The sequence below is a fragment of the Cryptomeria japonica genome, chromosome 11 (genome assembly GCF_030272615.1).
Source record: "Cryptomeria japonica chromosome 11, Sugi_1.0, whole genome shotgun sequence".
NCBI lineage: Eukaryota > Viridiplantae > Streptophyta > Pinopsida > Cupressales > Cupressaceae > Cryptomeria > Cryptomeria japonica.
This window is the reverse complement of record NC_081415.1, coordinates 387,516,993-387,534,230: the sequence shown is the minus strand read 5'-3', so window position 1 is coordinate 387,534,230 and position 17,238 is coordinate 387,516,993. Positions and strand designations below refer to the sequence as shown.

General features: G+C 38.1%; 1 protein-coding gene across 5 annotated transcripts in view; it reads left to right on the top strand.

Moving 5' to 3' along the window:
- Window positions 1-3,446: 3,446 nt before the first annotated feature.
- Window positions 3,447-17,238, top strand: part of LOC131071617 (FACT complex subunit SSRP1) — a 154,212-nt gene continuing 140,420 nt past the window's right edge. The window contains exons 1-2 of one of the 5 annotated variants that reach the window (XM_059213881.1): window positions 3,447-3,759; window positions 4,146-4,331. In XM_059213881.1, the coding sequence (XP_059069864.1) occupies window positions 3,706-3,759; window positions 4,146-4,331 (240 nt within the window). In that variant the 5' untranslated portion in view covers window positions 3,447-3,705. Of the gene's footprint in view, window positions 3,760-4,145; window positions 4,332-17,238 lie in introns of those variants that run through there. The other 4 variants (XM_058007532.2, XM_058007533.2, XM_058007534.2 and 1 more) reach the window with 4 other exon arrangements.

Genomic DNA, 17,238 nt, shown 5'->3' with positions numbered 1-17,238 from the left:
CTTTTTGGTTATCTTAGTTTGAAAGTTATTAATGTGATGATGAGTTCGCATGTATCATTGATTGAGGTTCCATGAGTTATGGAGTTGTATGGGCTTGCCCACCATTTAGTTATAGTGGGATGACTCATTTGTAAATTGTCTATATCCATAGGTCTTTTTAGTGTTATATTTTTAGTTAGTTGACCTTGTTTGTGGTCATTTGTGTATTGGTATGTTGTATTAGGATGAGAGGATTGATAAGTAGAGTCATGAATAATTAGTTATTGGGACTTGTAGCATGTTGGTTATCATGATGCCATGGATATATTAGTTACACTATTCAGTAGGGAGTTCTTGGTTTTACTTTATTCTTTGGAACTATTGGTATTACAATTGAGTGCGTGTGGAACATGGGTGATGTTAATTTAGGAGATGGTAGTAATGATGACACATATAGCTTAGTATCATGATTTAGTGGAAATTTTGGTTGTGATCTGAATTCATCACTTAGTTATGGATGATATTTTATAGTGGTTTTTGCTGTTAAGGAGAAACTCTTAGATAACATTTATTCCAATGAGAATTCTTCGACATCTCGAGTTTCATTGATAGGAGATGATTATCCTTCATGTGATTGGAGATGATTGACATCTTGTTGGGCCATTTCAAGGACTCTTATATTTTTTGATTGAGGTGTTAGTTTAAAAGACAGGTAATCCTTGTTTGAGAGGATTATTTAGTGGTGTGCCATAGTGCACTCTTGACTTCACATTAGTGTATTGGCATGATACATGCTTTCTTTCGAGTAGGATGTGTTTATTGCAATATATGATATTATTTTGATGAGTTGTTAGATGATGATGTCATGATGTGTTCCTCATTCTATGCTTAGAGCTTTGATAGTGATCTATATGATTCTTTTGGTATTGAGTACATTGGTCATGTGCTTGGGAATTTCATGATAGTGTGGTGTTGCATTTGGAGGTTAGCATGGATTAATGGGTTGTAGGTTCTCATGTATTTTTTCATTTTTGTAAGTTCTTGTGTTTTAGTGAGAGGTCCCAAAGTTCTTTAGAACCCTATAACTTGTTTGGTCCTAAAATTCCTTGGAACTTATAAACCAATTTGTGTCATGTTCGTGGTCCCTAAAACATTAACCTTTCCACATCAACCTTTTTTCCAATATTTCCTTTAATTTGTAGACCCTAAAGGGAACTTAGAACCTTAGGTTCTAAAGTTTGATTACCACCCTTTTTGTCATATAATTATGCTTTCATGTGTGCATGTATTCCCTGGACTTTATTTATTTTTTTCTCCTCTGTTTCGCCTTCACTATTGTCTTTGTAGATATCAATTTCTCTTTGCCTGCTCAAAATTATTGTGACTAGTGATCCATTGAAATTGGATGCAATGATTCATGGGTTTTAATTGTGTATGTGGAATGTTTTCACCTTGTTCTCTTGGTTCACTAGTTCCTACCTTGATATTCTCACTTGCAAAATAGGTTGATCCTTCTTTCTTGCTTATGTGTCATCTGGTTCAAATTTTTGTAAATTATTTAATTATTGGTATTTTATTATATATTTGTTGCGGTTTCTATTTCAAATGTTTAGGATTTTTTTTTCTTTGTTTAGCCAGGGTTTTGTTTGAGTGCTTTAATGTAATTAGTGTTGTATCCCTGACCCCCATGGATCACCATGTGTCCTGGGAACATGTAGTAGTCAATTGGTGTTGGGTTTTGTTGATTTATCCTCAAATGCCTAGTTTTCCTTGGTTTTAGGTTATTCAAGCTCAAACCCATGACCTTTGGTTCACTTTCCAACTTTCTCTTTTCTCCCACTAAATTCTTCTTGATTCTCTTTTTAGACCTTGCATCCTGATTGAAAGTTTAGATTTAAGATCTAGGTTCCTATTCCCTATTTTACTTTTCCCTTTGTTCCATACATGATCTTACATCTTGGTTTCTCATGAACGTAGAGATGCTCAAGGACTTGAAACCTTAGTTTCAATTACGTGTTTCCTTTCCCATTATAAAAGGCTCCTTTTTATCAATTTCTTTTGTCCTAAAAGAAACTTAAAACTTTTTGTTACAAGTTCATGCTTCCTTTTCAAGTTTTTCCCTATAATGAGTTTTGACTTTCCACCCTTTAAAAAATTGGACCCATCTTTGTTGGGGGTACAGACAGATAATTCAAGAATGGAGGCGACCTGGTCAGGGTAATTAGATTTAATAGACCTCGCTGGGGGGCAGGCTGAACCCCCGATGAGCATAAAGCATTCTGCGAGTTTTTTTCTTCTCATTTTCTGCTGGTTTCATATATTATACATGATATACTGTGTAGTCCCTTCCATCCACATGAGTAATTAGGTTTTAGTTTCAACCTCCTCCTGACTCCCAACATTTGTAGTATTAAGAAAGTTTCAAATCCCATCAAGGATTTGGAACTAGTTTGTTATAGTTTCCAAGTCCCTATTTTGTCCTAAGGCCTAGCATCCCTAGTATAATGGAGTTTCCAAGTCTCCTTTGCATCACTAAACTTATGCTAAAACTCTATAAACTCAATGTTATAGTTTCCATTTTTAATCCAATTCTTGAGCCTACCAAGGTCTTAAAATTACCTATTTTTTAACAAAATATGATTTATCTAGTAGGTAGTTATGAAACCATTGTAATGAATGCATGACCACTAGGTTCACAAGATTTTAGGTGGTTCCATGACCATTGAGGTGGTAATGAGACTACCATGATGAATCTCAATGGATAAAATGAATAATAAACAAAATGAGAGAGCATGGGGGCCTAAACATACACAAAGTGAGGGAAATGAGCCCAAATGATTTGTTTAGGCATTAAAATTGTTTGTCACTTTTATGTCAACTTGCAAATATGGGTACTTATATACCTCTAGGTTAATTCAACATTTTTGAAAAAGAGAAAAGAGTAGGTAGTGAATGTTAATTAGATGACGCGGTTCATACAAATTGAGTATGATAATTAACGATCTTATGACAACAAATGTTAAATAGAGAGAGATAAAACTCAAAATGATAAATGTCGATTTGTGTGTTATTGTATCTAATGTTAATTGAGATCTAATTGTGATTGCTAAATGTTTTCATAATGATGCTAAATAATTTTTATCTTTTTATTTCTTTCTCTTGTCCATTAAAACATCTTAAAATGATGTCTATAAATACAAAACCTTATAATTTATTGTCATGAATATTAATAGTACTCATCAGATCTAATTTCATGATTATTAGCTTTTGAATTTAAAAATAAAAGAAAACAAAATATTAAATACAATCTAATGTAACAATTTTCTTTTTCTTCAATATCGTCAATATTTAAAATCAATAAATAATTCCAAAAAAATAAGATTATATACTAATATCACATAATAATGACATCACCATATACAAAAACATGCCACAAGGTGACGTAAAACCATGGAGGAAAAGTATGAAGCTTGCTCTCTCTCCTCTACAAATAGAAGAACGTCAAATCTACCTTGTCTGCAAAGAGCTTCGTCTTAACCGAAGTCATATGATCTCTTTTATTTATAAATTGCTCTGCGCAAACAAATCCTCATCAACTATAACCATGACTAATTTGGGCGGAGTATCAGAGCAAAAACTTAATTTATTTTGTGATTGATTTCAATCAATAAAAAGAAAAACAAAATCCTATATTTGCAGGGTCAGATCAATATATATTGCTCAATCATGGCAGACGGCCATCAATTTAACAATATTTTACTCGGAGGTAGAGGTGGCATGGTAAAGATTTACTTTTGCAAATCTTTGTTATCTAAAATCTGAACAAATTTATGAGTCCCTTTTCTTTTTCTGTGTTAAGTTAGGTAGATGCCCAATACATTAAAAGCCTTTTTTTTTTTAATTTCTTTCACTTGAAATAGGTGTGTGCCGAGTAATTGCGTTCATTGTGATTAAGACTGCAAAATCGTTTAGGGTTTTATTCATTACGATCGATTTCTGACATTACTTTAGTTACATAGACACTCTTACAAAACCTGGCGAATTTATTTTAAAAATAAACTAAGGAACAATACTGTAAAAACAATTTGATAGGTAATATAGACGAGGCCTAAATGAATTTTAAGTCATCTTATCTGATTTTATCTTGTATGGGTGGACGGTGGCAGAATCCAGGTCAGCTGAGGATTCATTCAGGAGGCATAATATGGAGAAAGCAGGGTGGAGGGAAGGTGGTGGAAGTGGGGAAACCCGACATTGTAAGCTTGAGTTGGACCAGGATTCCCAAGGGTTACCAATTGGCTGTCAAATCGAAAGCTGGATTGAATGTCAAGTTTAATGGCTTTCGTGAACAGGTGCCATTACTGCCAACTCATTGTTCTCTGTGTGTGTACTAGAAGTTTCCTGTGTGTGTGTGTGTGTGTGTGTGTAAGAAGACCATGGCCACTGCGTACTCTTGCAATTACATGAGTACTGGTTTTGTTTTTCTAGATTATACCGTGTCCTATCTTTTTTAATATAGGATAATGCAAAACTAATTACACGACTGGTATGTGGACTTATTATACTCCTTCCAACTTTACTATAAACTACTTTGCATTACTTATTCAATTTCTCCTTGGGGGTGTTAAAAATTCTTAAAGATGGCAGAATTAATAAGAGATGGAAACAGAAGTACATAGGTAAACTGCATATTAAAGGAGATAAGAATATGGAGGTACAAAGAATGGTAACTTGCAAATATTACCATTAGTGTTGAGAGCTAGCTGTTAGCTGTTCTTTAGTCGCCTACATTCAACTTAGAGGCACAAGCTCTTGTTGGGGAGATGTCCAAGATGAACAAGGACTAGAGAAAGGTTTATTTGGTTCACTAAGCATCAATCAAGGTTTATACCAGAAACAGGTGCTCTTGCTTACTCCAAAATAGTGTTACAATTCCACCAATGTCAAACTAGATGATGTTCTTCATGTTTTTATAGGCGTCTGCACAAAAACAAACCCCAACACAACTCTCCATTTCTGTGACCCGTGTTATATGCCATTCAATATTCTAGGATGGGTTAATCGGGAAATATGTTAGGAGGAATGCGTCTTTGGTATAATGTTTGCAGATTCATGTTTCAACGTTCAATTTACTTGTGTCCAATAGTATAGAGATAAGAAAACGTTGATGTAGTGGCACTATATATTTTCAGTCTCTATATAATGTCCCAAACCACATAAGGGACTAAATGTAAGAAAACATGGCTAACATATTTTCATGTTAACAACTGCAACACAAGAGTGTGCATCCATGCTCTCGCACACACATTGTCATTACTCATGACAATCAATACACCAGATGGAGAAACATGTAGCACACATTCCAATGCAGCACACTTCAACAAACCAATGCACTAGTGAAAGAATTATCCATTGTGAAGCAACTCATCATGAGGTTCAAGAAGGAATAGCAATAAGTGTCAAGCTATATCAATGACACCAAATAGGGGAGATATGGTCTTGCCCTATTCTAGTGATCAAGTACTCGTATGTATCAGTTAAACATTAAAAAATGATTAACTAGTGCAAAAAGGAAAGTTACAGTTCATTCTCTACTTTTGTAGTTCGAATTAAGTCACATTCATTAATTCACTTCATTCCAATTCTATTAGCATAGATGTGAATAAATGAGAGCAAGATCTATCATTTTCTAAGATCTTAGCTTAAAATTAGACCTTTATTCAATATATGTCACAAACAAATTCATTGGCTAATGTTGGTTTTCATTTGTAATCCTGGCACTCAAGAGCACATCAAACCTATCTAGCACAGATAGCTAAAGCATAATAAAGCCAATGAGTATAAATATACTCATGGAAGATACATATATCTCACAGAATCTCATAACATAATAATCATATTACAATACTCATTCTCTACTCATATGCATAATCAAAACTATGCATAAACATAATGATAAAATCACACAGAATCATCTAAAATATCAGTACTAAATCATTAAAATGAAACTAACTAGCATCCACACTCATAATAGGAACAACGAACAGAAAAGATCAATACCAATCAATTTCACAATAATCTCACACGTCTCAAATAGTCATATGGTCATGTCAATATAATTTGTGTTAACTACATGAGTACAAAACATAAAAATGTATAAACTTATATAAAATCGTGCAGCAAGAATAAAGGCACAAAACTTGTGTGCCTTATACTCTAATACGTGATACTTTTGGATGTAGGGCCATGATAAGAGTTTGAGAGGAAGCCACATGGGGACTTTATTTTGTATGATTAGGTGCAAGATTAAGACTTACTTTTGGATGTAAAAAATGGGACTTATTCTATGTCGGAAACATGGAACTGTTGACGTGTATTTTGTACACAATCATACACAGAATAAAATACCGACAGGCATCTTATCCTCTCTTGAGAAAATAGTCTCTAACTGCTGAAGATCTGCAAAAAGGATCAGTTAGGTGGACTCCAAGGTTCTTTTAGTGGGGTCTCCACGTGTGGACAAGCTTTTTTAGTGGTATGATGTGATTTGCTGTTTCCTTCAAGGCTTCTTACGGATTCAATAGTTCGAAGGTTTCACTAATCTAAAAGGAACTTTCAAAAAAATGGAAAAAGATAGGGCTTAAGAGGTCTAATCTAGCCTAACCCTATGAACGACTTAGCATGGATGAGATTTGGCAAGACTCAACCAATTTCAATTTCGCCATAAGACAACAACTCAACTGAAATTAGTGCGATCTTCTAAGGTAATAATGATGTTCAATGCATCAAAGACCAAGGACACTACTACGAAGGTACATATCCTAGATACGAAAATGCTTGAAGGTTAAGGACTCAAGGTGTTTTCCAGTCGACCACACAAGGCGTTCCTACAATCAGCAAGAAGCTAGTGGTTTGGATTGCGAGTCCTACCAAATATCAAATCTCACACTTAGTCTTTCTAATTAACAAACTACTTTGATTGAGCGTGATTCAAGTACATCCAACAACCATGAAGATAACTCAAGAAACTTGCAACAAAACACCATAACTTCAATATTTTATTGATTTCCAAGTCATCATATACAACAATTGCTTGAACTTCTCTCTTCAAGACTCAATCTTGCTACAAAAATAAAAATTGCTTACAATTCTAATCTCTCTATTTCACTCTTAACTCTATTCTCTATTAACTGACTATTACAAATGAAATGAAAATGGGGGTATAAATAGCATCCCCAATTACAATGAAAGGTCCAGATTGAAAGTAAATCAACGGACAAGATCATGACACCTAAACCCTAATTAGGGTTTGTTACAAATGACCTCCTTTTTACTGAACAATATTAAATACATAGCCAAATATTAAATTTGGCACAAAAATCTAGGAGGTATCAACCAATGAGAAATAAGATGTCATGTCATCTGTAACAACCTTTCATCTAGAATCTTATTCCCTTTCCAATTTTCCTTCTTAGCATATGCAATGAATTTTGTCACGATTCCTTCGATTTCTGTGATTGGAGTCTCGGGAAGATTCTTGACACTCTCTTCTAAGTGGATAACCTGATCAAATGCATCTAGAAGAGCTGTGTCCCAAGTAGGTTCAAGTTCCTTTGTTCTATCAATCAGGAGCATGGTGGCATACATTTGATCATACTGCTCATCTGTAACATCTGCGTCCTTGCGAAAGATGATCGTGATTCTATCCTCAAACTCTTGTAAATCCACATCTGTCTCGACCTCGATCCTTCTGCCAAGAATGGTACGAAGTACCTCAAATACTCTGTCCTGGATCGGATTGATCACCTCCTCAACTTGACCACATCTAACACTGATGTCCTCAAAGAGAACACTCTTTATATGGAGTAAGGTTGACCACTGAAACAAACTGTGAGAATCACCTTCTAAGATCCTCTCTTGTGCTAAAATTCTTCTAGATGTATGTCTTATAACCTTCAAGACAGGGATGACAACGTCCTTGGTATGGGCAAATGCAGCTACTGTTGCCATCAATCTGTGGATTATCTCAAGAACTTGGATAGCCTGATGGGTGATCTTCGACATCCTTGTAATAAACTCAATGGCCACCGTGTGAGATCTATCCATCCAATTACATGTACGCTGGACCATATTCCTGAATCTTTCTGCTTCATTAATTGATTGAAGGGGCAATGCCTGCAATGGTGATCTAACTGGATCCTGACGTCCCAAAGGTTCATTGATGTGACTGAAATATGTCCTCCATGCACCTCTCTCTCTCTCGAGCTTTCTATTCTTTTCTACTTCTTCTCTAAACTTATCCTTCAATGCCTCAAATGTGTCGGTGGCATCATCTAAAGTCTGCTCTGCTGTGGATGGTCCTAACTCAATAGTCTGTATGTGATAGTCCTCTGCTAAGATCTCACCCTCATATTTGTCTGCTGCCGGTGTAGCTATCTGCAGTTTTCTAGATCCAGTCTCATCTCGAATCATCTTGGACATCTTTGTAGCCTTCTTCTTCTCTGTTGTCATATGTGAGCGTCCAACAAGGCTCTCTAGATCGATTGCACTGTCCTCGTCCTCAATTACGATCACCTTAGTCAATCTTTCCTTCAACCAATCTGGGATATTTGATCTTGTCTCTTGAACTTGAATTTCTTTGTGTACTATTTCTTCTTGTCTGGGAGGAGATGTTACTTCATTATCATTATCTAAATCATAGTCTTGGAGAGATCCATCGGATGAAACATGCTGTGCCTGTTCTTCCTCCTGTCTGTCATTCTGTACCATCGATTCCATGGATTCTTCCACTCGAACTGTTCTATCTTCTGGCCTGGAAGAAGTACCTGGTGTTTGGTCTTTGTTAGCACCTTGCTTTTTCTTGGAAGGCTCTTTCTTTTCTGATCTTTCCTTTCTCTTTGAACCTCTCGGATGGAGATTGCCCTCACTGGCACATCGAAGGTTACCTTCACCTGAATTCCTAGGATTAGGATTGCCTTCACTAACACTGGCTCCACCTTCGGCTGGCTTTTCTTCCAAAGTAAAAGACATGGCTATGCCTTGTTCTCTCAACTTCTGATGTTGAATGTCTACCCATCTGCGAGTACAAGACAAGACTGGTGCCATCAAATCATCTAAATCCACGACTTCGGGCTCATTCCAATTCAAACTTATTGCTTTGCTCTCTCTATCATATGAAGATTGGATGTGCCTGCCGTTGTCCTGAGCTTGGTCGGCTACTCTGTAAATCTTACATTTCCTGATGAAATCCAAAGGCAATCTAGAATGTATCTTTCGTTTCACTTCGAGATCATCTAGGAGATTCATCATAAAATCTTCAATTTGGTACTCATGTCTAAATCTTCTACCGACTGTCTCCTCTAAATGTCCATGAGGATCAAAACTATTCCTCCAAGCAAAAGATGAAAAAGGATACAAGGCTAACTCCCTCTCTGCGTCATCCATGGCTGAGACATTGGGACATACCTCAACTGAATTACCCAAAATAATAGGTACCTGAACTCCATTCTGATGTCTGTGTCTGAATGCCTTCACATATGCTGCCAACTGCCTTGTTACTTCAAGTAACACAATTCTATCTGTCGGGTACCTCGGCAACATGTATGGAGGTAAAGGACATCCATACACTCTAATGTAAGTGAACTTGGGAAACTGAATGAACCAAGCACCGTACCTCTTGATTAACTCCTGGGCATCCTGAGATAATCTGTTGTGAATCCCTCCTTGCAACGTCCTGGTGATGTTCATTGTGAAAGTATCATTGATTAACTTGTAGTTCTTCCCTGGTGGATGATGCAAGTAGGTATAGGATTCACAAACTCTGACCTCGCCGGGTCCTCTTCCAATCACTCCTCTGTGAGGTAGTCCTGCGTACTCAACGCTCCTGATTAAGGCATAGATGACGTATGAACTCATGTGGAAGGACTTAGTAGCCCTGAGTCTTCTCAATTGTACGTCTAAGCAATGGCTAATTATCCTAGCCCAATGTATTGTACCCTTTCCTTGAACAATCACCTGGATGAAATAAAACATCCATTTCTCAAAATAGAAGGCATGAGGTGCTCCTGTAACTCTGTTGAGCATGGTAATCAAATCTCTGTACTCCTCTTGGAAATCGATCCGGTGTGGTGTGTTCGGTACTTTGCTCAGACGGGGACGACTCTTGAGTAGCCAGTTCTTGTTGATTATGCTTAGGCAAGCATCTGGATCATCATCGTACACTGATCTGGCTCCTTCAATGCTCTTGTATATCATGTCCCTGTGCTCTGGAAGATGGAAGGCTTCACTTATGGCCTCCTCTGAAAGGTACGCCAAAGTGTTTCCCTCATTGGACACAATTGTCCTGGACTGTGGATTGTAATGACGGGCACACTCGATCATCAACTCGTGACACTGAATGGCTGGAGGAAAACCGGCCGCCTTAATGATGCCACTCTCTATTATTCTCCGGGCGACAGGTGATGGCTTGCCGATGTAAGGGACCTCTCGGAACTTCTTCGTGCTAAAGTTTCCCAAGTTTGTATCTCCAATGTTGCTCCACTTGGACACGATCTTGGTCTCCACTTCTTCGGTCTTCTGATCTTCTTTCATGAGAGCCGAGCGACTGGTGGATGCTCCCGCCTTTGGGGTCGCCATACCTACACAACATTTCATTATAAGAAATAGATTTTGCAATAAATAACGTAGATAAGAGAGATAGTTTTTAGGAAACCTCATGATAAGTCCCTAGAGTTATCATTTCCTAAAATACAACGATTGAGCTAAGAGATTTAAAATTCAAAATTTGAAATATGACGATGAATGAATAAAACAATAATAATTAAATCGCCATACCTCGACAGAGAGCTAACTCTAGAATGCAAAAACAAAATTTGCCTAGGCAAAATTTGAGGTATAAGATAATCTTCAATATGATTCCCTCAAAATATACTTCGCCACCTCTGGAGAGAACGTGATCTTCAAGTATTGCCTTAGACGTGGTCTTAAATGATCTCCAAATTCGCCTTTGGTGTGGTCTTAGATGGATCTCCAAGTTCGCCCTTGGTGTGGTCTTCAAATTCGCACCACCTTTGGCCTTCAACGCAATTCGCACTCCACACAAGATGATACTAGCGCCACCTTTGGTTTGAAATCGCACCACCTTTGAACACACTTCGCACTATATTCGCCTCTTCTTGATTCGCATGAAGAAAGGTAAAAATGATTATGTGAAAATGAACATTTCACTCCCCTTATAAATAGCGCTCATACCCTTTCACCCCTTAGGCCGACTTGACAAATAAAACCATTTTTTAAATGATTTGCAATAAAATAACAAGGCCGACTTGCCTAATTGGGCGCTTCAAATCGATTTTTATATTAATTAAATAATTAATTATTAATGCCTTGCGTTTTTTAAATGAGAATTTCGATTTTTAATAAAGGCAAAAAATAATTAATAAAAGATAACGCCATATTAAATGCTAAATAAAAATGGATTTTCAATTTTTTAATCGATTTAGCATTTAAGGAAATTTAAATTGTTTTATTTGGCGCCAAAATTGGAAAACAAAGGGACGTACCTCATCGCTCTGGTCCCTTGGAGAGGGACAGGAGCGATTCACCATTTTGTCTTGACTTTTGCATTTCTTACGTCCAACTCGTTCATCTCCACGTTAAAAATCGATCACCTTGATGGTCCTTCGAATTTGATCACCTTGTGTGCGCATATGGGTGTCCTTTAAGTGCATATCGCCCTGGTCCTTGTCCAAAGGACAGGAGCGATCTTCTTGTTTTCATGTCCATCTTGCATCTTTTAACTTCGATTTTTTATTGTGGGCGAATAGCATCCTTTGTTCGTGTCTTTTGCGCTTATTCCATTTGCTCGCATGAAGTTTTGAGTGTATTAAAGGGATCATCGCCCTTGTCCCTTGGAGAGGGACAGGAGCGATCCATGTCCTTTCCTTGACCTTGTCAACTTTGCACTTCGATCTTCATTGTAATGCCCTTCAAACGTCGTCCTTCACCTTACCTAACCTTGCTTCGCTTTGATCTTTGAAGGAACGTGCGTGCTTTTGATGATATCGCCTTGGTCCTTGTCCAAAGGACAGGAGCGATCTATGTTATAGGGTGTCAATTTCTTCATTTTAACGTCCTTTGAGTGTTTGCGCATGATGAAGACGCCTTGAAATGTCCCTCGCCACCTTGTCTTGACTTGTGTCGACCTTGAACTTCGGAGGAACGACCTTGAACTTGCGTAGGGAGTATTATCATCAATGTATCGCCCTGGTCCCTTGGAGAGGGACAGGAGCGATCCTTCCCTTGTAGCCACTACCTCACTTTGCCAGGTTCCAAGTTTATATTCAACGGATCCGTCCCTCTTCACTCCATTCGTCCATGCCTCGACATCATCTGTAACTTTGCAAGAAAAGCAATTATATCAAAAATCGCTCTGGTCCCTTCCTGAGGGACAGGAGCGAACTAGGCATTTAACACTGTTATGGACGTCCCAAAAATCTTCAATTTATATTCAATGCGTTCATCTCATGTTTTCCTTTGTTTTTGAACGTAAACTTTCCTTGACCTTTGTCTGGATTTTGCATAATGAAGGAAATCGCTCTGGTCCCTGGGAGAGGGACAAGAGCTACAAGGTACCTCGCCCTGGTCCCTTGGAGAGGGACAGGAGCGATGGACAGGAGCGATTTGGTCAATATAGGTCATTCTCCTTCGTTTTTGCATCTCAAATTATATTCATTTGGCAAAGCATCTTCCTTTGGACGTCCTCAAATCATTAAGTTTTCAAAATCTTGCAAGGACAAGGCGAAATTTGAATCGTAGCTCCGGTCCTTCACTGAGGGACAGGAGCGATTTTGCTCCTGGAGGCCTTTCTGCGCTCATGAAAATCTTCAATTTATATTCAAATGAAAGATCTTGTCGTTCTCTATCACTTCAAACGTAAAATTTGTCCGGACTCTGCAAGAATGATGAGATATCTGAAAATGAGCTCCCGTCCTTCACTGAGGGACAGGAGCGATTTTGCTCCTACAGGCCAAAATAACAAGATTTTTCACATTTTAACACTTCACGAGGCGAAAACAAATCAATTCCAATGCCCAGGATCAAACTTCAAAAAAGTCAAAATTTGGTCAAAATATTCAATCAGACAAAAATTCACATTGACGGTCAACACTTAGACAAGTTTAAGCTCTGCAAGAACATTCCAATTGAAAAAATTAGACCATTTTGGCGAAATCATTGCATTCAAAATTTGCATTCTAGAAAAGAAAGCTCAAAATCTCTCAAAAGTGACTGGATTCTGGCTTGAAAAGGCAAGATTTAAAACCCTAAGGCTTAGCCCTAAATCCAGACAACTAACGGACTAACAAAACCCTAAAAACGAAAGCGAAAACAAGCGAAAAACAAGCAAAAAGAGGGGGTCCCCATTTGCGATGGGGCGATGTGTGAAATGGTCACAACAGGAACCTTGGGTCACCTTAGCACTTTCTAACTAAAAATTGCTAAAGGAGGAATGTTGACATGGTGAGGAGGACCAATCATCAAAACTGCCCTGGTTTGTTCAAATCTATGTAGAAGAGGAGGGGTTGGCATAATATAAGGAAGAGAAAAGGAATTTCTTGCGAAACCTTAGATGTAGATTAGCATATCATACGTTCAAAACACCAAGCTTTTTGACCTCCCTGAGTATGTTCCCTTTTTTGTTTGCTTGTGTAGGGACATCCTATGGTCCTTATGAAATATACTAATTTAAAAAATTGCAGATCTAAACCATAAACTGATTTACAGACCGTGATAAACTCAGAAGAAGTATTGGCATATCACAACAACAAACAAACTCTCAGATTATCAGATCAGTGAGCAATAGCTTTAGATTAATATGACCTTGGAATATCATAAGATTTCTCACATTCATGAAACCATGCTTTTACACAAATTTGGCACATCACAACAACAAACTAATTCTCACATTATCAGATCAGTGAGCAATAGCTTCAGATTTATTTGACCTTAGAATATAGTAAGATTTCTTACATTCATGAAACCATGCTTTTACACAAATTTCTTTCTTAAAATGAACATATCTGGAAACATACAAGCTGGAACTTATAAATAAATATAGGAAATAGGCCACCTGTATGGTTCCTTTGCTGAGCATATGGTGATCTTACTTTTCCTTCTTATGAGACCTAATTGAGACTGTCTACACAACAGGTGGAGCCCAATATTGAGCCAACCAAAGACTTTGATGTCTCTATGCTTGCTGCCGTCTGGGATGCACAACAATTCTATATATGCTACTGCACACTGGGTGATTGCCTCCTCACAGCTGGTGTCAGTTCTGAAACTCTCTATGCAGACTTGGAACTCACTATCACTTCCAGCACCCAAGGTGGAAGGCAATGAACAATGTGAATATGTTGGTGTGAGTTTTGTCCCACCTAAGATTCATTCCCTGAGGTTGTTGTCCCAATGAAATGTTGTGCAAATAAGTAGTTTTAATTTTAAAATCGTGATGATGTCTTCTCCATGCCAAACCCCCATTAATACCTATGCATACCTAAGCCAAAAATGAACTGCCTTACAAAAACTTGGAACAAGTTGGCCTAGCAAAGAAGAACCGTTACAAACAAGAGTCGGCCCAAAAGTTCAATTATTTAATAGTTTTAATTATTAATAATTTATTTAATGTTTTATTTATTTATTTAATAGAAATGCAAAAAAAAGAGACCTAGCCGACTCAACATCTAACTAGGGTCATTACACCTTGCCCCTACTGTTGACATATGTCTTGAACATCATCCTTAAATCCATGAACCATTTTGCCAGCCCAAAAAAATGATCCTATGTCTTGGGTTTTGGAAACTTAGAGAAATATGGGGATTTGATACTTTCAAGGATGGAGGACCCGAAATGGATTGTCCAACCTTGTAGCTAAAATCACTCACAAAAGACACAACTGGAAATAAATGCGAAATAAAAATATGAACTTTATTGAATATAACATAATGCTTACATGCTCACTGGCTCACCTATGTCAAATACATTCGGCCCATTGGCCCCACATGTTGGCGCATAGGCCTCCATGGGCTTGTTACAAAGAAAATACTAAAACAAGTCTTTTGGATCTACCTTCCCCTAGAAACTATTCCCTAACTACTAATGATACTCTCCCAGGATTCTCAAGGTGCTTATATATCAGATCCAACACTAGAAACGATCCATGTCGGCCTCCCTTGGTTCCCAAGCTCATTGATAGTGTAACATGTGCATTGGCACCGGATGCTTGAAGGAGGTCCAAAACTGGATGCGGATGGGTGCGGACCCATTTGAAGGTTGTCTCGCCCCATACCCATCGTGTAACATGCTACATAGGCTCTGCAAGGTTCGGAAAAGTTCCGCATGCTTCCTCCTTTAGGTTTGGTCTTTGTTTCTCTGGGATGCTCCTGCATCAAAACCTCAGGGTTATTTGTAAAGTGCGCCTCACATGTTGGTTGTGGATGTGATCCAAATCGCTCAAGTTCAGCCTTTGAGATCCATGTTGCATCTTCTATCGGCTTGCCCTTCCACTTGGCCAAATATTCTTTATACTCCCTGTTTCGAGTGCTGCGTTTGGTTCGGCTATCCATAATTTGTTCTATCTGCTTAGGTGGTGATTGCGGCAGTTGGTCCTAAAATGAGGCCTTTGTGTCATCTTCCTTGGTCAATGTTCCATGGAATTGGTAGAGATCCGCGACGTTGAAGATTGGCAATATGTCAATGCCTTTCGTGACTCTACTTCATAAGCATTCTTGAAATCAAACCTTCGAATGATCGGTTAAGGTCCAAACTTCATCTTTAGCTTGTTATATGCGTGTACCAGAATCCTCTCTTTCCGGAGGTGCACCATGACTTCATCTCCAATCACAAACTCCTTCTGTCTCCTCTTGGTATTTGCTAATTCCTTATACTTATTATTCATGGCCTGCGCATGTTGCTTGACTTCCTTATGGATGACTTCCATATGTTCTACAAACTCCTATACCTCCACACTCCTATTATGTTTTGAGCTGATATCTCTAAGTTCGGTTACTTCTTTAGGATTCATTCCGGTAATGGTTTCAAATGGTATCTTTCTGATACTCCTATTTATTGAGTTGTATGCAAATTTTGCCTGTGGTAAGATCATGTCCCAATTCCTGGCTTTTTCTCCCACCAAACATCTGAGCAAGTCCCCCAAGCTTCTATTTATTGCCTCTGTTTGTCCATCGGTCTCTGGGTGAAATGTGGAGTTTAACTTCAAGTCTGTCTGCATCTTCTTCCATAGTGTCCTCCAAAAGTATCCGGTGAATTTGGTAGCCCGATTTGAAACAATGCTCTTTGGTATCTCGTGTAGTCTCACCACTTCCCGAAAGAATAAGTCAGCAATATGCATCACATCATGAGTCTTTTTGCAAGGAATGAAATGTGCCACCTTGGAGAATTGGTCCACTACTACAAATATGGAGTCATGTTTCCTCTGAGTCCTCGACAAAAAATCCATTCTGATATCCTCCCAAGGCCTCGTTGGAATTGGAAAAGGTTGATACAACTTGGTATTCTGACTAGCTCCCTTTGCCACTTGACAAGTCTTGCACTCTTGAACATACTTCCGGACATCTTTGTACATTTGAGGCCAAAAGAAGTTCCCACTCACCAAGGCTACAATTTTGTTAATACCAAAATGCTTTGCCAACCCTCCAAAATGTTTCTCCTTGATCAGGTTCTCCCACATTGAGCTTTTGGGGAATACACAACCGATTTCCTTTGAACAATATGCTGTCTTGGATGAAGTACTCCAGCCACTTGCTTTTGTCAATGACCACTGGTTCTCTACTCACCTTCCAGGCATCCGCAAACTCAAGATCAACTTCATACAAATGTTTTAGTTCGTCAAATCCCATTACTGTCACTCTCATTTGCATCATTAGGTTTCTTCTTCTACTCAGTGCATTTACAACTTAGTTTTATTCTCATTTGGATACTTCAGGACAAATGTGCAACTTTGTATAAATTCTACCCACCGCCTATGTCTTTCATTCAACTTGCCTTGAGTGTTTAGGTATTGGAGGGCTTGATGGTTAGTATACAATACAAACTTTGGTAGTAGACAGTGTCTCCATTTCTTCATTGCTTGAATTATGGCATAGAACTCCCGATCATACATTGAATACCTTTTCTGGGCATCATTCAACTTCTCACTGAATAAGAAATTGTCCTTCTTGGCTTAGAATTGCTCCTATAGCA